Source organism: Globicephala melas, chromosome 13 (genome assembly GCF_963455315.2).
Source record: "Globicephala melas chromosome 13, mGloMel1.2, whole genome shotgun sequence".
In the NCBI taxonomy this organism is placed as follows: Eukaryota; Metazoa; Chordata; class Mammalia; order Artiodactyla; family Delphinidae; genus Globicephala; species Globicephala melas.
In genome coordinates, this window is record NC_083326.1 from 12,807,993 (window position 1) to 12,826,681 (window position 18,689).

The following is an 18,689-nucleotide window of genomic DNA, read 5'->3' on the forward strand; positions in this document are numbered from 1 at the left end:
TCTAGGTATTTTTTTATTTCCTCTTTGATTTCTTCAGTGATCTCTTGGTTATTTAGTAGCTTATTGTTTAGCCTCCATGTGTTTGTATTTTTTACAGGTTTTTTTCCTGTAATTGATATCTAGTCTCATAGCGTTGTGGTCAGAAAAGATACTTGATACAATTTCAATTTTCTTAAATTTACCAAGGCTTGATTTGTGACCCAAGATATGATGTATCCTGGAGAATATTCCATGAGCACTTGAGAAGAAAGTGTATTCTGTTGTTTTTGGATGGAATGTCCTATAAATATCAATTAAGTCCATCTTGTTTAATGTTTCATTTAAAGCTTGTGTTTCCTTATTTATTTTCATTTTGGATGATCTGTCCATTGGTGAAAGTGGGGTGTTAAAGTCCCCCACTATGATTGTGTTACTGTCGATTTCCCCTTTTATGGCTGTTAGCATTTGCCTTATGTATTGAGGTGCTCCTATGTTGGGTGCATAAATATTTACAATTGTTATATCTTCTTCTTGGATGGATCCCTTAATCATTATGTTGTGTACTTCTTTGTCTCTTGTAATAGTCTTTATTTTAAAGTCTATTTTGTCTGATATTAGAATTGCTACTCCAGCTTTCTTTTGATTTCCATTTGCATGGAATATCTTTTTCCATCCCCTCACTCAGTCTGTATGTGTCCCTAGGTCTGAAGTGGGTCTCTTGTAGACAGCATATATATGGGTCTTGTTTTTGTATCCATTCAGCCAGTCTGTGTCTTTTGGTTGGAGCATTTAATCCATTTACATGTAAGGTAATTATCGATATGTATGTTTCTATTACCATCTTCTTAATTTTGGGGGGTTTATTATTGTAGGTCTTTTCCTTCTCTTGTGTTTCCTGCCTAGAGAAGTTCCTTTAGTATTTGTTGTAAAGCTGGTTTGGTGCTGCTGAATTCTCTTAGCTTTTGCTTGTCTGTAAAGGTTTTAATTTCTCCATCAAATCTGAATGAGAATCTTGCTGGGTAGAGTAATCTTGGTTGTTGGTTTTTGCCTTTCATCACTTTAAATATATCCTGCCTCACTCTTCTGGCTTGCAGAGTTTCTGCTGAGAAATCAGCTGTTAACCGTATGGGGATTCCTGTGTATATTATTTGGTGCTTTTCCCTTGCTGCTTTTAATATTTGTTCTTTGTATTTAATTTTTGATAGTTTGATTAATATGTGTCTTGGCATGTTTCTCCTTAGGTTTATCCTGTATGGGACTCTCTGTGCTTCCTGGAGTTGATTATTTCCTTTCCTGTATTAGGGAAGTTTTCAACTGTAATCTCTTCAAATATTGTCTCAGTCCCTTTCTTTTTCTCTCCTTCTTCTGGGACCCCTTATAATTCAAATGTTGGTGTGTTTAATGTTGTTCCAGAGGTCTCTGAGACTGTCCTCAGTTCTTTTCATTCTTTTTTCTTTATTCTGGTCTGCAGTAGTTATTTCCACTATTTTGTCTACCAGGCCACTTATCTGTTCTTCTGCCTCAGTTATTCTGCTATTGATTCCCTCTAGAGAATTTTTAACTTCATTTATTGTGTTGTCCATCATTGTTTGTTTGCTGTTTAGTTCTTCTAGGTCCTTGTTAAACGTTTCTTGTATTTTGTCCGTTCTATTTCCAAGATTTTGGATCATCTTTACTATAATTACTCTGAATTCTTTTTTAGGAAGACTGCCTATTTCCTCTTCATTTGTTTGGTCTGGTGGGTTTTTACCTTGCTCCTTCATCTGCATATTTCTCTGTCTTCTCATTTCACTTAACTTACTGTGTTTGGGGTCTGCTTTGCACAGGCTGCAGGTTCTTAGTTCCCTTTGTTTTTGGTGTCTGCCCCCAGTGGGTAAGGTTTGTTCAGTGGGTTGTGCAGGCTTCCTGGTGGAGGAGACTGGCGCCTGTGTTCTGGTGGTTGAGGCTGGATCTTGTCTTTCTAGTGGGCGAGACCGCGTCCAGTGGTGTGTTTTGCGGTGTCTGTTAACTTACTACGGTTTTAGGCAGCCTCTCTGCTAACGGGTGGGGTTGTGTTCCTGTCTTGCTAGTTGTTTGGCGTGGGGTGTTTAGCACTGGAATCTTGCTGGTCGTTGAGTGGAGCCAGGTCTTAGTGTTGAGACGGAGATCTCTGGGAGAGCTCTCGCCGACTGATATTACGAGGGCCCAGGAAGTCTCTGGTGGACCAATGTCCTGAACTTGGCTCTCCCACCTCAGAGGCTCAGACCTGACACCTGGCTGGAGCACCAAGACCCTGTCAGCCACACGGCCAGGTACGTGGAGAGTTTCTTGCCTTTTGGGAAGTCTGAGGCCTTCTGCCAGAGTTCAGGTGGTGTTCTGTAGGAGTTGTTCCACATGTAGATGTATTTCTGACATATTTGTGGGGTGGAAGGTGATCTCCACCACCTCCTCCTCCATCTTGAAGGTCCTCAAGAACCCTCCCCTTTAAAAGAGCACACCTGCCTTTTATTCCTTTTATTGTTTTACAAAAATAGTTAGTGAGTCTCTACCTTTTCCAAGCTATACAAGCAATTAAATGTGTTAAATAATGTTTCTCTTTTTTGTTGTTGTTTTTTAAAGCAGAAGCAGATTTGGGTGTGGGGGGGAGCATACACTCACCACATGGTGCACAATTTTAATTTTAACATTTAAAATGGTTTGACAACTACAAGTCTCATCTCTGAACAAATATTTTTATTAAAAAAAATAAAATAGTGTAGAGGAGTACCAAATTGTTCATACTAGAAAAAAACTGCTAAACTTTATGATTTCAAAGACAAGCTAATAGAAAGTCTAGAAGGATGTATGCCAAGTGGCTCATGGTGTTTCTTCTGAGGCCTGAGATCTAATTAGTAAGAATAGTTGGGTAGGGTTTCCAGTTTTATTACAGGTACTTCAAAAAAAAAAGTGGTGACGTTACAGGTAATTCTTAGTTTCCTTTTTTTGCGTTATTCTCTTAAAGAAAAGCTCCAAAATAAAAATCATACTTCTATTAAAAATCATTTTTGCTAATGCAGAGTTCATATATATAATCTATTAAGCCTTCAGAAATGTGTCCATGCTGCCTTCTTTATATACTTACTCCTAAAAGGAAAATATTATATTAAATGGAGGGCTATTGCTTGAGTTTTACATGCTTTTGCTCAAAAGTGAATAAAATTAGTGTGCATACTATTAAGTATGCTTTTAATAGTATTTGTCATAAGTCATAGTGTGTTGTTTTAAGGCACACATCTGTGGGTTACATACATGATGGCAATTATAAGCAGATTACTAACAAAGTGCATTCTGAGTTATAAACAAAAAGCTTCAAAGGATTCATGTTTCCTTGGGAAGAACATAAATTAAAACATCAAAGCACTTGTTTCCCTTAAGGATTGTAGTTATTTGGATAGCTTGTCAGTGCTACAGAATGCAACAAGTGGGCTAGGGTTATTGATTTTCACCTTGTGTTACCAAAACATTTTTTCATTGACAAATATTAATTGCTTATTAAGTGCTAAAGAGTTTGATGGTCCTGATATTGAATTTCATAATGAATTGGCCTTTTAGTTTGGCTTATCATTAGACAATGTGATTGCATTAAAGATAAAAAGGTTTCAGCCAGCATATCTCCCACTCTAGGGGTATCAAATAGATATTCCTGTAGAGCTTACTCTCAGCACGAGGACATTTAATTCATTTTCCTTTGTGTGTAAGTGACTTCCCTTTGACCAAACTATAGGGAGCGCTTGCTTAAATATGCATTGTGTGACTATAATTAGTAGTAAATTATCCAGTATATCTTGCATTGATTCTAGTTTATGAATCTAGTAAATCAGTGAAATTTCTATCAGAACAAAGTTGGTGATTGTGATCATTAATATGAGTCTTTATAAATCATTAATTTGGTTAAAATATTTCTCCTTTCATTTTTGAAAAGGATCTGTATATCAAAGTGAGCAACCAAATACATATGTGTGTGTATACATGCATACACACATACACAGGCATACAAGTTCCGTTTTAAATCCTTTTTGTCTTTCCTTTTAATAGTATATCTTTTTTGTCTTTTTATAGTTATACTCAGGGAAGTCTTAACCCTATTGTATAACGACCTTTCTGAAATATCAGAATTTGTGGATAACTGATGAAATTTAAGCAAAGTTAAAATTAGCGAAATTGGACTATCAGTTTTGTCAGTTGATTAGTATTGGCTGTTTGGAATTAGAAGTTCAAATATATGCTTTTGATCCTAGCAATCTGCCTTTTTAATAAATTATTTACTGATCTGAGTTAAATAATTACTGCTTGATAAAGAGTTATATTTAAAATATAAAATTGTGGGCTTCCCTGGTGGCGCAGTGGTTCAGAGTCCGCCTGCCGATGCAGGGGACATGGCTTCATGCTCTGGTCCAGGAAGATTCCACATGCCGTGGAGCGGCTGGGCCCGTTAGCCATGGCCGCTGAGCCTGCACGTCCAGAGCCTGTGCTCCGCAACAGGAGAGGCCACAATAGTGAGAGGCCCGCGTACTGCAAAAAAAATAATAAATAAAATAAATAAATAAATAAAATATAAAATTGTTATCAAACTTCAAAGCAATTTTGTTGGGTATTAACTGCAGTGATTCATCGCAAAATTCTCTACCTGAAAAGTGACTTGTACGCTGGGGACAACTTTGAAATCTGTCACTTAAAAATATTAGTTAAAAACTGAGATTTCAAGTCTACAAATTGTAAAATAGACCAGCTCTTTCTTTTCTGCCCACGCCTTACACTGGTAGTGTCCTCTGTCATTTTAACTGCATCCTTTTGCTCCTTTCACTGTTTCTGCTCTTCATGGGTTATCTCAGCCCCTTACACTCAGTTATTTAACAGATAGTCACAGAGAGACTGCTGTGTGCCAGGAACACTGCCGAGTGCGGGATCTATGCCTTCAACGTCTGTCTGTGTGCTAATAACTCCCAAATCTGTCTCTCCTTCCATAAATCTTTTCCTGAGCTCCAAATTTTTCTTTCTCATTTTCTGACATATTTCCAACTACCTGCTCAAGCCCTCCACCTTAATATCTACATCTCCCAAACTAAGCTTATTATTTCCCCCTGATGATGTCCCACCAACCCCTCCCATCCCCACTAAAAACACTTTCTTTTTCTTATGCTTCCCTGTCCAGGAAACAGCATCACCACCCGCCCAGTTGGACCTCTCTTTCCTGCCCGCATCTGGTTCTTTATTCAACTCTTAATTTACCTACTATATTTGCCTGCCAACCATTCCCTTTTCTCTAATTTCTCTCCTCTCTCTGCCAGAATTTTCCAAAAACTGGTCTCATCTGACCATCCTCTTACTTTAAAACTTTGGGAAACTCCCTATGGAGTTTGGGACTATGAACTAAGTCCAAATTTCTTAGCACAAGAAAAAGGCAGTTTATAGCCTGGCCATAGCTAGCTTTTTCCCTCATCCCCAAACCTGTCCCTCCTCATCGTCCTCTGCCCCCTGACACTCCCAGTGGCAGAGGGACAATTCCTGGACCTCTCCCACATCTTCACTCTCACAGGTCTGCCTCACCTATCTGCTGGGATCTGGGCCTTTCAAGTCTTGTCCTTCAGGCCAACTTCTCCTTTAAAGCTCAACTCCACTACCACCTTCTTTCTGTATCTTGTTTTGACATCTACCCCTGAACAGAAATTGCTGCTTATTCATCTGTGTTTCCATGGCACCTAACACACATTTCTGTTATGCCATTTCGTATGTCACACACTAGTGCTTACTGTCAACCTGTCCCAGTCTCCTAGATTCACTGGAAGGGGCCATGTCTCATCTTTCTACTGATATCTAACATGGGGCTTATAACATAATAAGCTCTTGATAAACATTTTAAAGTACATTTCTCCAAAAAATATTGAATCCCATGAGGTAGGCAAGAAAGATATTATCCTTATTTTACAAATAAGCAAATTGTGTCTCAGAAAATTTTGCCCATTCAAAAGAGCAACAAGGTCAAATTTTAATCCCCTAGACAAAGATGGGGTAGTCTAAGAATAAGTCAGGGCTGACAAGTAGTATCAGTGTTATTTTGCCATAGTAATTGCCAGGGAATGTTTTAAAATTCAATTGCTATTTGGAAAAAAATTTACATATATATTTTATTGTTTTATTACTATTTTAATATTAAAAATATGGAATGATACTTCAAAGATAGGAGGATGATTTTACGGTTTTCTAATTTGGCATGTCTTGACTTAATAAAAGAAATAGACCTTGTAATATAGGTCAGTATTAATTAGGTTACGTTCCAGACTAATCTGATTTTGTTTTAATAAGTTAAAGAAGCCTAATAAGCCACACATAAAAGTATAAAACTCTTGAATCTGTGTTTCTATTAGTGTATGTACTCTGTCATTCTCCAAAATAAATATAAGCCAGAAGATATAGTAATATATCGGATAATACACGTATGAATTTTAGAAATTTATGTAATGCTTTAGGTTTCGTTAACACTTTCAAGTCACTTCTCTTTTTGGAATGATGAAAACATTAGATCCTTTTGAAATGTGATTTTGAAAAATATAAATTCCATATTAGTACAATCTGCATAAGACCGTTTTGTGTCACCAGGCACTGTACCAGGCCAAAGAGAGGTGGGAGAGCACCTGGGTGAAGGCCCTGTCCTAAGGCTGTAGCCAAAACCATCTTCTGTGTTCGCCTTAACTCAAATCAGAACCCACGAAAATGCTGAGGTCCATCTGGATGGACGATTCCTCAGGAATGTGTTTGCTGTCCCCGTTGGTTCGCGTGGACACATGTCTGCTGAAGGTTGCTATGGAAGGGCCTGCAGTCTTTTGAGAGGGCACAGAGATACGACAGTCCATGTCCTAAGGAATTCCAAGTGGAAGCAATTGGGCTTTACTTTTGTGGCACAGTATTATCTTTAAGAATATTTTCTCCTGTCTTCTTTGAAAAATTATATAACCATTTTATGTTGGTCCAATTTCTCAGGAATCCTTTGACTATTTAACAACAGAATTTTTTTATCAGAATCTTCATAGTCTGAGAATACAAAAGCAAAACTTTGTTCATTTTAAGACTTCTATCATGTGTTTGAATAGATTTATATTAGAAATATGATAAAAAAATACTTAGCTTTGGGTCTGAGATCTATAGAAAACATTTGAATATTCTTAAAAGCTACAGAAAGTTATACTTTAATAAATGTCTTACAATTATTTCATACCAGCAGTGTGAATAGTTGATAACAATTAATTTATTCTCTATCCTTTTTATTTGAAACTGAAGCACATTTATCTAAATCATATAGGTATTCAGTATTTGAGTATCCATAAATAATCTTTAAATATGACTCTATTTTAAAATGTTAACGTATATGAAAAATGTTACGGTTGGAATTATGTCTTAAACTAGATTTTTTTCTTCTGTTATCATTATTTAACTTGAAAGAGTCTCACACACAACACAAACATACTACATCAGTTATTATAATTGAAGTGGGTATTTTTTAGTTACTGCATCCTGAAAATATTTGCTCTAGTAAAGCAGAAGACGGGTGTGTGTGTGTGTGTGTGTGTGTGTGTGTGTGTGTGTGTGTGTGTGTGTGTGTATACAGGTAAACATGTGTGGTCAGCTCCTGATTATCTGTAGCAAGAAAAAGAGGAAGAAAGACTAAGTGGTGAGACTTACGGAAAATTTATTTGAATCTGAAAAAGTTCCTCAATTGAATAGAAGGGAGTCAATGCCTAAGACCAGTAGATATTTTTTTCATAGAGGTTGCTGTTATGATGGCTACAGTATTTTAAGATTGGAAATCAACTATTAAATGGTTACTCTCTACTTGTTCATTTGTAGATCTTCCTTTTTAAATTAATTTTGATAATGTATAATTGATATTAGTGAAAATATAAGCCTCAGTATCCTAAAAATCTGAAATTCTTACTAATGCCTAAATTACAATAGTGAAGCAATCTTGAGCATTTTTTGATTCTTACTATTCCTGGATAAGTGTGTTGTGCACACACATGTTGGTTATAATCCTCCACAAAGAAATTTCAAAAACGATTGCCTGTGTCTTAAGGATTACCAGTATGTAGATATCAAAAAAATCTCCTTTAATTCATCAGTGTCAGTCAGTTTATTCCCAAATGACATTTAAGTAACTTTCAGTAACTGAAAATGTACAGTAAATGCTGCAGCTATTTTTAGGGACTAAAGTCTGTTTACTGGAGGCATTATATCTTATAATATAACTTAAGATAGCGAACTTTATTATATTTATCCTTAAATCTGTTTTCCATTAAGATGTTAAAATGATATCATATCTACTTGTCCTTTGCCCTGAATATATATTCTTTTCAGTTAGATAGTGATAGAAAATAACTCAATTCATTGAATCATTCTGATACCCCTTGGATTGGCAAATGCCACAATGGGTTGACTCTATAATATAGAGTTGGCATAATGTGAATAAAAAATATTGGCTTGTCCCTCCATCGAGAAAAGAAATTATTGAGTTGAACAACCCATTTTCAACCCTCAGATCTCTGTTCAAAATCATTGTAGAACCACCAAAGGGCAGCATCGAGGCAGATATGCTTACACAGTCATGGATAGTACAGCCAGTAAGAGAAGCTGGGCTCCTTTCAATGCTAGGGGATGTTTGGAGTGCATTTCCCATATACCTCCATTTTAGTCAATACTTTTAGTTTCCATCTTTTGTGTCCCAAGTGACAAAAAGCTGGGTCCCTAGTTTTATGATTCTTTCCTCAAGAAGTGCCTATTTATGGTACTTGTAGGTGGGTATTGCCTCTGTGGGGGCACAGGCGAGCTCATGGGAGGGTGAAAACCTTCAGGGCCCTAGGAAGAGAGACTGCTGATGAGAGCAATGGGGCCACCATCCACCTACTTCCCCACTCCCGAAGAGGAGTGAGGCAGCTTCTAATCTTTAAACCTCTGTTTAAGGTCAAGGAAAAGAGTTTTCCTTCATCTACCATGATAGCAGTGGGCTCAGGGACCCTGCCTCTCCCCACAGGTGTGAGGACTGCGGGGCGTCAGCTATCTGCAGGCCAACAACTTTACCAGCTTTTCCAGCCACGGTTGCAGGTTTGTGATAAAATAAGCATAGTCCTGTCCTCCTGCTTGGTGTTATGAGAAACTATAACGACAGCCAGTTGCCTGTTCCAGCACTCAGTCCGGTTTGAAATCCCACATTTTGAGACGTGGTTGACCTTTAAGATACCATCCAACTCTAAGATGTCATGATTTGAAAGCTTGGAGGAAGTTTAAGGAAAAGCTACAGAAATTATTTTGAGAGTTGGAAAATGAGACCTGAAAGGAAAGGTTACATGGTAGTCACTGAATTTTTTTTAAATCCTGAAAATAAAAAATAAATAAGTAAGAAAGGAGCAAGTTGCAGTAACAGCCTTCAAGGCTATAAAAGGTTATCATACTAAGATTGGTGACCAGCTGTTCTCCATCTCTACTGAGGCTAGAACAGAGGAAGCAGCCTACTTACACTGTAGCATTTTGGATTTAGATTTGAAAAAGGAAAAATTTCCTGACAGCACAGTGTTAAACACAGAAAGGGGGTTTGGCATCTTCTCTAGAGAGATTTGAAAACAGAATGGATTTTCATCTGGCCTGCTTTAAGGCAGCCCCGTGCACATACGAAAGAAAATGGGTGGCCTTTCAATGTTCCTGGCCACGTCATATGGCCTTAAGATCCCACACACAAAAGGGCTGCAGAAGGCTTAGTTCATAGTGGGAATTAAATTTGACTCGGGCCTCCTAATCGGCCATAGATGAGACTTTTTTTTAAATGTGTTATCATCTGCCTAAATCATTTGTTTCCTTGAGCAGGTGAACCTTAAATATATAATACAATTTTCACAAATTGGTTGCTTCGGAGAAAGGAAAGGGGTATTTTTTTCTTGAACATAATTAATTCTTAACTTTGCAACTCTTTTGAAATGGCTCTTTTTTTGATGAGTCTCCCCCTTGCCTAACAAACAAAGCTGTCAGAGCAATGTCTTTGTCTCTCCTCCGCCTTGAGCCGTTCCCTCCCTACCGGTCAGCGGGGAAATCAGCAGCCTGTACTGGGATGTCAGAAAGGCACGCAAATCAGACCCTGATCCACCTTCCTTATCCGCCTGTTCCTGACTTTGGCTGCTGTTGGGAAGAGATGCCAGATGTTGGGTTGGTGCTTCGGGTACAGAGGAGAGCGTGTCCTGAACCTCACTTTGCGTTGTTTGTTATCAGTAAAGGACCAGCCCTAGGAAAATGTAGGTATTTGTAGGTCTTTGCTGTTGCCTCTCCTTTTCTTTTCGGGGCTCGTCCTCACTTCCTGAGCACTCACTTCCCTGTATATCTGGCCTGTCTCCAGCTCTTTCCTGTGTTTGTACACAGATGGACACTTCATTCAGGCTCACCCTAAACTCAAGGCATCTGCCATGCTTGTATCTCATGAAAGCAGGTTTGTCCTGTTTGCTGTCTGCCAGAGCACATGCTAGGGAAAACGCCTCAACTGAAAGCACAATTGTATTTGTAGAAATTTCAGAGACCATGCGCAGCCAACTGGGGACACACCTGCAGCTCAGCTTCAGTCACCCCTCAGACTGTCGCTGCCTGTTTTCCTCCTGAGCCGGCCGTACTGCTCCCCAAGAAGGCCTGCGACCAGGGTGGCCCCCTTCCCTCTCAGGCCCTACAGACCCTGGGGCTGTGAAAGTTCGGTCAAAGTCCTTTTTTTTTTTTTTTAGTTTAGTAACTGTTATACAAAATACATGGGTCAGTCCTTTATAAGTCTTTCCCTTGTGATGGTGTTTATGATAGCAAAATTGTACCTGCATTTGGAAATCTCTTCTTCAGAATTTATGTTAAAAGTAGGAAATTTTGTTTGGCTGGAGTATTTTCCTCCCCTTTAAAAAAGTGACGAGGCCTGGAAATGACTAGATGTTCTCTTTGATCTTGTTCAGTCTGTAAAGTGGGTGCAGTAGAGTCCTACATCTTGGTTTCAATTCTCAAATTTGACATTTGGAAGCTGAATAGCAAGAACTCCAGGAAGAGAGAGCAGTTTTAGAGAACATTCTAGAAAGTCATAATTTGTATTGATGCTGACCAAATCATTTTGGAAATCCGTGTCTCTCCTCCTCTGTACAACAGGGTTAATTATATTCTTTGCCGAGCACATTGAATGTGCCTGTTAAAAACTGTTGGGTAAGTGCAAGTGTTGCTTCTTCTTAATGAGGCCTCTCAGTTCCTTTTCTTTCATAAGAAAGAGGGGGAGAGAGTGTTTAACAATTCAGCACTCTGTCTCCTGCTAGGAATAATTGCTTGATTTCTTTTATTGTTCATAGCACTTCTTGAATTAGATTAATTTCTTTATATTCCATTTCTGTCTTTTCAAGACAGCAATTTTTTTGACTAAAAATATAACAAGGCATATGATACTCATCCACGTATAAAAAGTAAACCAAACCTCCTTTTATTTTGAAACCCATTGTTTTGGAAAATGTTCTTTCTAGTTGAGCGTTTAAGATCCCAAACCATTGGGTTTGCCCCATCACAAAGCACTTACAAGTTCACTGTGATCCGCACAGAGCTGCATCTCATGCCAGAATAGAGGGTTGAAGTCAGTTCAGGTGGTACCTGCGCAGATCTGAGAGAAATTCAGAGATTCTGAACAAAAGACAATGGCAACATTTCCATTACACTGGGGACTGAAGCACCTCTCAGGCTGAGCCTGTAATGAACTCACCAGATGTACCAAACCATTTAAAATAGTGAGCTTCCCTGAGCTACCATGAGTGGTACTTGCTTTCTTAGGAGAGAACAGGTCTATCAGCTGACACTGCAGTCAGTACCCTGTGGTTTTTCTCTATGTTGCTTTGAAAGACAGCCTGTGGGGCACCTCGCAGTATCACACTGTGTGTGTGTGTGTGTGTGTGTGTTGATGTGTTCTGATCTAAAGTATAGTTCCCCTTTGTTCAAAACAGACTTTAGAGAAACTAACACATTAAACTCAGTATCTCACCTTGACAATAAAAACAATGAAGGAAAACAGGACCGTGATTAGTGAAATGAGGAAGAAGTATGTATTACTAGACGCCTAGAATGAGCATAAATATAGTTCTGAGTTTCCTGGCAGGAAAGCAAGCTCGTGTGAGATTGTGTAATTATCTTTTCATGGTAAAAGAAACCAACAAAATTTATCTGGAAAGATCAACATTTTCCTGGCAGAAAATTCCAAGATGAACTTAATTCACAGGATCTTCTATTAGAGACACTAGATAACATAATGAAGAGTGTCTTCAGCTGACACGGAAGTATCCAAGTGGACGTTCCAAACACTATAAAGGATGAAGATATAATATGAATATTAGGAGCCTGTGTGCTTGGCTTTCTGCCTTTACTATGGGGCCACCTTAGCCAACCTCACGGAGGGGTATGTTAAGGAGATCATTGGGTTGGTACATCCTTTTGGACCTTCTGGGTTACAGCCTGCTCACTCTTGCACTCTCTTCTTATCTGAAGCACATTCTGCTTGCTGATTAAGGAGGGATGCTAATCTGAAGGAGGTAGGCTTAGCCTTCTGCTTTGAGACTTAGGGGCCCTAACTCCAGCAGGAGGGTTGAATCCACCTCTACGTGGAGCTGGGCTTTGGTGGAGAGGGGGGCTTGCAAGAAGGGCAAGCTTTTAGAGGCGCTTTTAGTGTGCTCACACTTTTGATGCATACCAGGACCCCAGAGCATGGAAGAAACTATTTTGAATGAAATATTTTTAATGGAAAGGTTGCATTAAATGCCATGAGGGACCAGACAGGAAATAAGGGAGTCAGGCAGTCGGTGTTAAGCACACAGACCCGCTTGAGTCAGGGCTGGGACATGAGAGCAAACGCCCAGGCCCACAGGGCACCTCCACTCAGCCTGGCCCATGTTGCCACGTGCAAAGGCCCAGGATTGCCAGAGTGGAAGCATTCCTGGGCTTTTCCAGGAGAGGCTAGAAATCTTGATTTTAAGTGATGTTTAATGAATTAGAATATAGGCTCAGAAACTGTTTTTAAAAATCATTTTGCAGGTCAAACCCAATATATGTATAATCTGGTTTCGTATCTGATTTTTGGGGGGTTCATTAAATGACATACTCAAGTAATTGATTTTTGTGATTGTTTCCATTTGTCTGGTCATGGTTTTTTTCAGCTTTATTGAGATATAATTGACATATAACGTGTAAGTTTAAGGTGTACAACGTGATGATTTGATACACTTGTATATTGCAAATGGTCACTCACCCTGGCGTTATCTAACCCCTCCATACCATCATGTGACTACCATTTCTTTTTTGTGGTAAGAACATCTAAGATCTACTGTCTTAGCAACTTTCAAGTATATTCATCTGATCATCTTTAAATAAGGAGGAGTAACACAAATATTAATATTCATTGAATTCTTATTATGTGCCGTGCATTGTGCAGAGGGCTATATATGTACTAACTCATTTAATCTTCACAAAGCTCTTTGAGGCAGGAATTAGCAGTATCATTCTCAATATCGTTATCAACATCATCATCGTCATCTCTGCTTCATAGACGTGGGTGCTCTTGAGGTTAAGGGACGTCAATAACTTGCGCCGGCTTCCACAGTAAGCAGTGGAGCCCGAGTGCAAGGCAGGCAGTCTGACTCAGAGCCGTGTCCTCTGCCGGCCCAAAGCCCAGTGCTACCAGTATAACATTTTTTTCTCTGAGTGTTGAAAAACAGGCATTATTTTGGATCCCACAGCGCCTTGTCTAATGACAGGAAAGAACAAAACCCAAGAAGCACTGAGGAACGTTCCCACACCCCCATCCCTGTCTCCCTTCCTCATTGTAATCACTCAGATATGAATTGTGAGAAGTGTCTTACTGAAATTCACAGTATGGGTGTGGCAGGGCGGAGGTGGAGGGGCCCTGAATCACGCAGTGAGCTTGAAGCTCCCGCCAAGACTCAAGGCTCACAGTTCGTCATCAAGAAACAGCAGATGGAAACAACCCTTCCTAGCATTGCCTTAGTTTAAGGGAACACCTTTCCCCATTCTTTCCTAACCAAGAGGGGAGACCAACCTCCCGTTGTAAGCAGACTGAATATTGCTTCATGTGGTAGAGATACGGTCTTTAATAGTTTGTGTAGAAACAATACAGTATTATGCTAATTTGCTAAGTATTCCAGTCTTTTCGGTAACTATTAATATCATTAAACGTGAGTGTAATTTTTTCTTAGTAAAGACCTTTTATCAAAGACCGCGTCTAAAATACAACATCCTTTATTTTTTATTCATGGTTAAATCAATGATAGCTATTTGGCAAAGGCTCAGAATTATCCCTGTTAACTTGTTTTTAATAGCATTTAACTTATATGTGTGCTCAAACCTCCAATTCATGCGTGTATGTATGTGTACTAATTGTGGCCATATGCATTTAAACACAGTGCTATTGGTGGGAAATGAAGCGTAAAATGTGAAAGATGTATAATTATTAAGGGGTTGGAATTATAGTTTTTGACTCCTTCCAGAACGGGGATGTTACGACACAGCTTTGATTGGTTTTCATTTCAGATGAAGTTCCTGGGTAGATTTGGTGATCAGTTTTTCACCTTCCTAATTAATTGTAAAATTCTTCCGTCTCATGGACATAAATGAATTAACACATTGGTTTGCCCGTTAATATATGCTTTTCCTTCGGACTCATGCTGTCCTCCCAAGTAGGAGACAGGTGGACTCCTCAGAACAAGGTCAAAGCCCCTGGATGTATCAGTGAGAGAACTTTGGTTGCTCTTCCTCTTTTTCTAACCTAAATTTGAAGTAAAGAACGTTAATGGTTTCTAATAGCCATGACATAACTTTTTCAGCATTGAACGTATTTGCATCCGTATGCGTAGCAGCTCTGTGCAGTGCATACGATGAATGACTCTGAATTCTATTTCAGACAATCCATGGTCACAAGGGACCCATCACTGCCGTGGCCTTTGCTCCTGATGGACGATATCTTGCCACCTACTCAAACACAGACAGCCACATTTCCTTCTGGCAGGTAAGTGAACATGCTGCAGGGTCTTGACGTGTGGTGCACGATCCGCTTGTGCTGGGAAAGGCTCCCTTGTGCCCTCCCTCCCTTCTTTCAACAGACATCAAGTACTTATTGCTTGCTGGTTATGTGCCAGCTGCCAGCACGCAGGGGCTACTGAGAATACAATTAGCAACCTAGAAGGAGGGGGTCTGCTCTCACCAAGCTTTCAGTCTGAGGGAGACGCAAGTAAATCAGCAAGTAACCACAGTACGGGGGGAACCTGGGAGTAAGGTTGTGGGCCGGCTTCACAGAGGCAGCGACACCTGAGCTGAGACATGGTGACATCAAGGAAGGGCCAGGCATTCAGGGTAGGGAGGGGTGGGTGTTTGGAGAGAGGTAGGCATCATTCAGATGTAAGTGAGGGCCTGGCCCGAAAGGAATTGGGGCACGGAGCACTGCTCAGGCTGTTAATTTACACAAGGCATCCAGACAACGCCAACAGGGCATGGGGAAAGGGCAACCTCGTATTAACTTCATGCCCCATGTGTATTATCTCATTTGCGTTGGCTTTCTGAATTTCCACATAATGCTCTTCATTTCCAAGCTATTAAAACATTTTCAAAAATCTGAGTATCACTGACTGGCAGTACATGAGAACAGCTCTGTTCGATTATGATTACAGTGAATATTAATTTGAGCAACTGAGTTTTATAATAGAACTTGTTTCATCCTCAGTGATTAACCTCCATCGCATCTTCTTTTTTTTTTTTTTTTTTGCGGTACGTGGGCCTCTCACTGTTGTGGCCTTTCCCATTGCGGAGCACAGGCTCCGGACGTGCAGGCTCAGCGCCATGGCTCACGGGCCCAGCCGCTCCGCGGCATGTGAGATCCTCCCAGACCGGGGCACGAACCCGTGTCCCCTGCATCGGCAGGCGGACTCTCAACCACTGCGCCACCAGGGAAGCCCCACATCTTCTTTTTAATTACCTTACTCCTGATAATTACAAAAAAGTTAAACATTACTAACTCCCCCCCGCCGCAAGTTACTATAAAATTCTGTTACCTATCCTAGGATGCAGGTATGTTTTATGAGATTCAGTTTATTGCTTTGAAAGCTAAAAAAGCAAATAAAAGTTTAAACAAGACTTCACAATGTGACGATTTTTAAAAACTCAATAGCTAATGTAATGTAAAACAGATACAATAAATTGCTTAATTAACCACATGCTATTGAAGCATGACAGCTTCCAGATCTGTCCTAGCTTTTTCTACTTTTCCTCTAATTTAGTTTTCTAGTCTGTTTTCTTATTATCCTTTCTTCCAGAATATATCTCCAGCATCTTAATTGGCTCATATTAAACTTTTCCTTAGAGATGTCACCGAGTCTTCATTTTTCCTAGCGGGTAACCCCAGGACTCGTATTTTATCCCACTGAAATCCCACAGCAAGTCCATAAACAACGCTTGCCCATTGGTCCTGTAGATAGTGTCTCTACCAACTGTTCTTTTCTGCCAACGCAGTGGTGTCTGTGACACCGACTGTACTTTGATACACATTTTCCTGAATTTCCTGTTCTCTTGAAATCCCGGAGGAGTGTCCATGTGAAACTCCCTTCATTTGGCGTGTATCTGGTGTGGAAGCGCGGGGTGCCAGCCTAGCTTTAGGGACATGGAACCAAGCAGTCTGGGGTCCCTGCTTTCCAGGAGCTTGTGTTCGCCCCATGCTTTATTCTTGGGAATAAACAAAACCAGATCTCTTCTTTTTTGTTGTTCAATTTTTCTTCCTGCTAAGAAAATATACTTCCTTATATAAAGGGATACCTCCTAAATTGGCCAGATGTGAAACTTTCCCCAGTATTTTCCTGAATGTCTAAGTGGTAAACCTTTTCCCCCTTATCTAGGTCTTCAGAGACCTATTTGGATATGTTCATCCCTTCCTTGAATCTTTTTCTATGTTTATCAGAGTTGCTGCCCAGCTCATTGATGGAATTATCGTTAGCATCTTCCTCACCCCGGAGATCAAGATTGTTCCTTAGATGCTGTCTTTTTGAAGCACCTCTTTCTGTCCTCCAGGCTCCTGCTGTTGCCTCCGGGCTTCGCCAAGTGCACTTAACCCTGCGCGTCTGTCCATGCGGCTCTGCCCAGCTCCTTTCCTTCGTCTGCACTCTCTTCTCCAGGGGCACCTTGTGTTACTTGCAGGGGTGGGTGTTCAGCAGACAGAGCACCCAAGCAACTCAGGCAACACCCAGGTCTTTCTTGCCTCTAAACCCAATGTCAGAATTTAAAATGTGGCCCATTTCTTCCCTGCTTAAATTATACCCAGCTTGGTCTTAAAATCTAAGTGGAAGACACAGAAATACCATTTCAACTTTCTCAAGAAAATACAATAAAACCTCTTCCAGAAGTATAGTGGGTTTTTATGTGAATTAAAGGGAGTCCAAAAAGCAGTGTTAGATCTACCGTGGCTCTCCCCAGATGGGCTGGGCTGATTTATTTATATACGTGTTGTTTAGGTCTAATGATGTATGATAATACTTTTATATGATTCCAGTAAATGTACTGCAATATATTTTGAAAACTTAATGAAGCCTTATTAAATATAGAGCCTTACAAAAGCCATCAGCTATTAAAATCTTTGCTGAGAAATGAGTGTTAATGAGAATTACTGGTTGGATAATTACTCAAGTGAGACTTAGTAAAAGGTTTGGGTGCAACATTACTTGCACTGAGAATAGCATGAAAACACTTCCTGTTTTGATGAATTACATCTGTATGTATGTCTGTGTGTTCAGAAAATAATCTTCTCAGAACTGGTCTTGTGAAGCATTATTTTTAAAGGGAAGGAAAAAGCCATGGTTGCCGTTAGTTCGTTTACATACTCAGCCGCTAAATGATGTAATTTGGCAATCTTTCAAGCCCTTTGATTCTCCAACAACATATTCCTACTATTTGAATATTTAACTTCAGTGTATCCATTGGTATGTGAGCCAGGAGAGTTTAGAAATGAAATACAACCATCATTCTGTCACCTGAACTTTACCACCACCCTCCAACAATTAAGTATCCTCTTCCAGGAATGCTAATAATAAATTAGATGGATATTGGTTTCATTTAGTTTTCTTTATTCCATCATCCAATAGAATACTATTCAGCCATTTTAAAAGGATGATGTAAATCTATAGTCATTAACATAAAAAGATTGCCCTCAACATTTTGTTGAATGAAAAAAGCTGATTGTGCAACTGCCTTTTAATATGAGCCTGTTTAAGTAAAACTCCTTAAACCTGCTTCTCCTTATGTGGATATAGGCTTGGAGATCTGGGAAGAGGTTTACCAAAAGGTTAGTGATTGTCTCTGGGAAATGATATTTCAGAGGATTTTTGCTTTCTTTTTTATACTTCTCTTTATTATTTGAATTTTCCACGATGAGTATTTATTACCTTGGTAGTGAAGAAAAAAGCTAATGTGACCAAATATTATAATTCCATGTAGTTTTCATTCACGCAGGACTCAGATTGCCTTTACTTATGCCAGTAAATTTGTAGCCAGTCTCTGATCAAATATTAATATTGAATAACAAAATGGCTAGTTGTTTTGGTGAGAGTTCTTCAATGGAGCTTACTAGAAAAATCAATACCCACCCTTACGACTTCAGATTCATCTCTTAT

At 39.5% G+C, this 18,689-nt stretch overlaps 1 protein-coding gene across 6 annotated transcripts in view; it reads left to right on the top strand.

The window, feature by feature from the left end:
• Positions 1-18,689, top strand: part of WDR7 (WD repeat domain 7) — a 374,489-nt gene that overhangs the window by 350,655 nt on the left and 5,145 nt on the right. For all 6 annotated transcript variants that reach the window (XM_060310354.1, XM_060310358.1, XM_060310355.1 and 3 more), the window contains one exon: positions 14,942-15,046. In XM_060310354.1, coding sequence (XP_060166337.1) covers positions 14,942-15,046 — 105 coding nt within the window. The remainder of the gene's footprint in view (positions 1-14,941; positions 15,047-18,689) is intronic.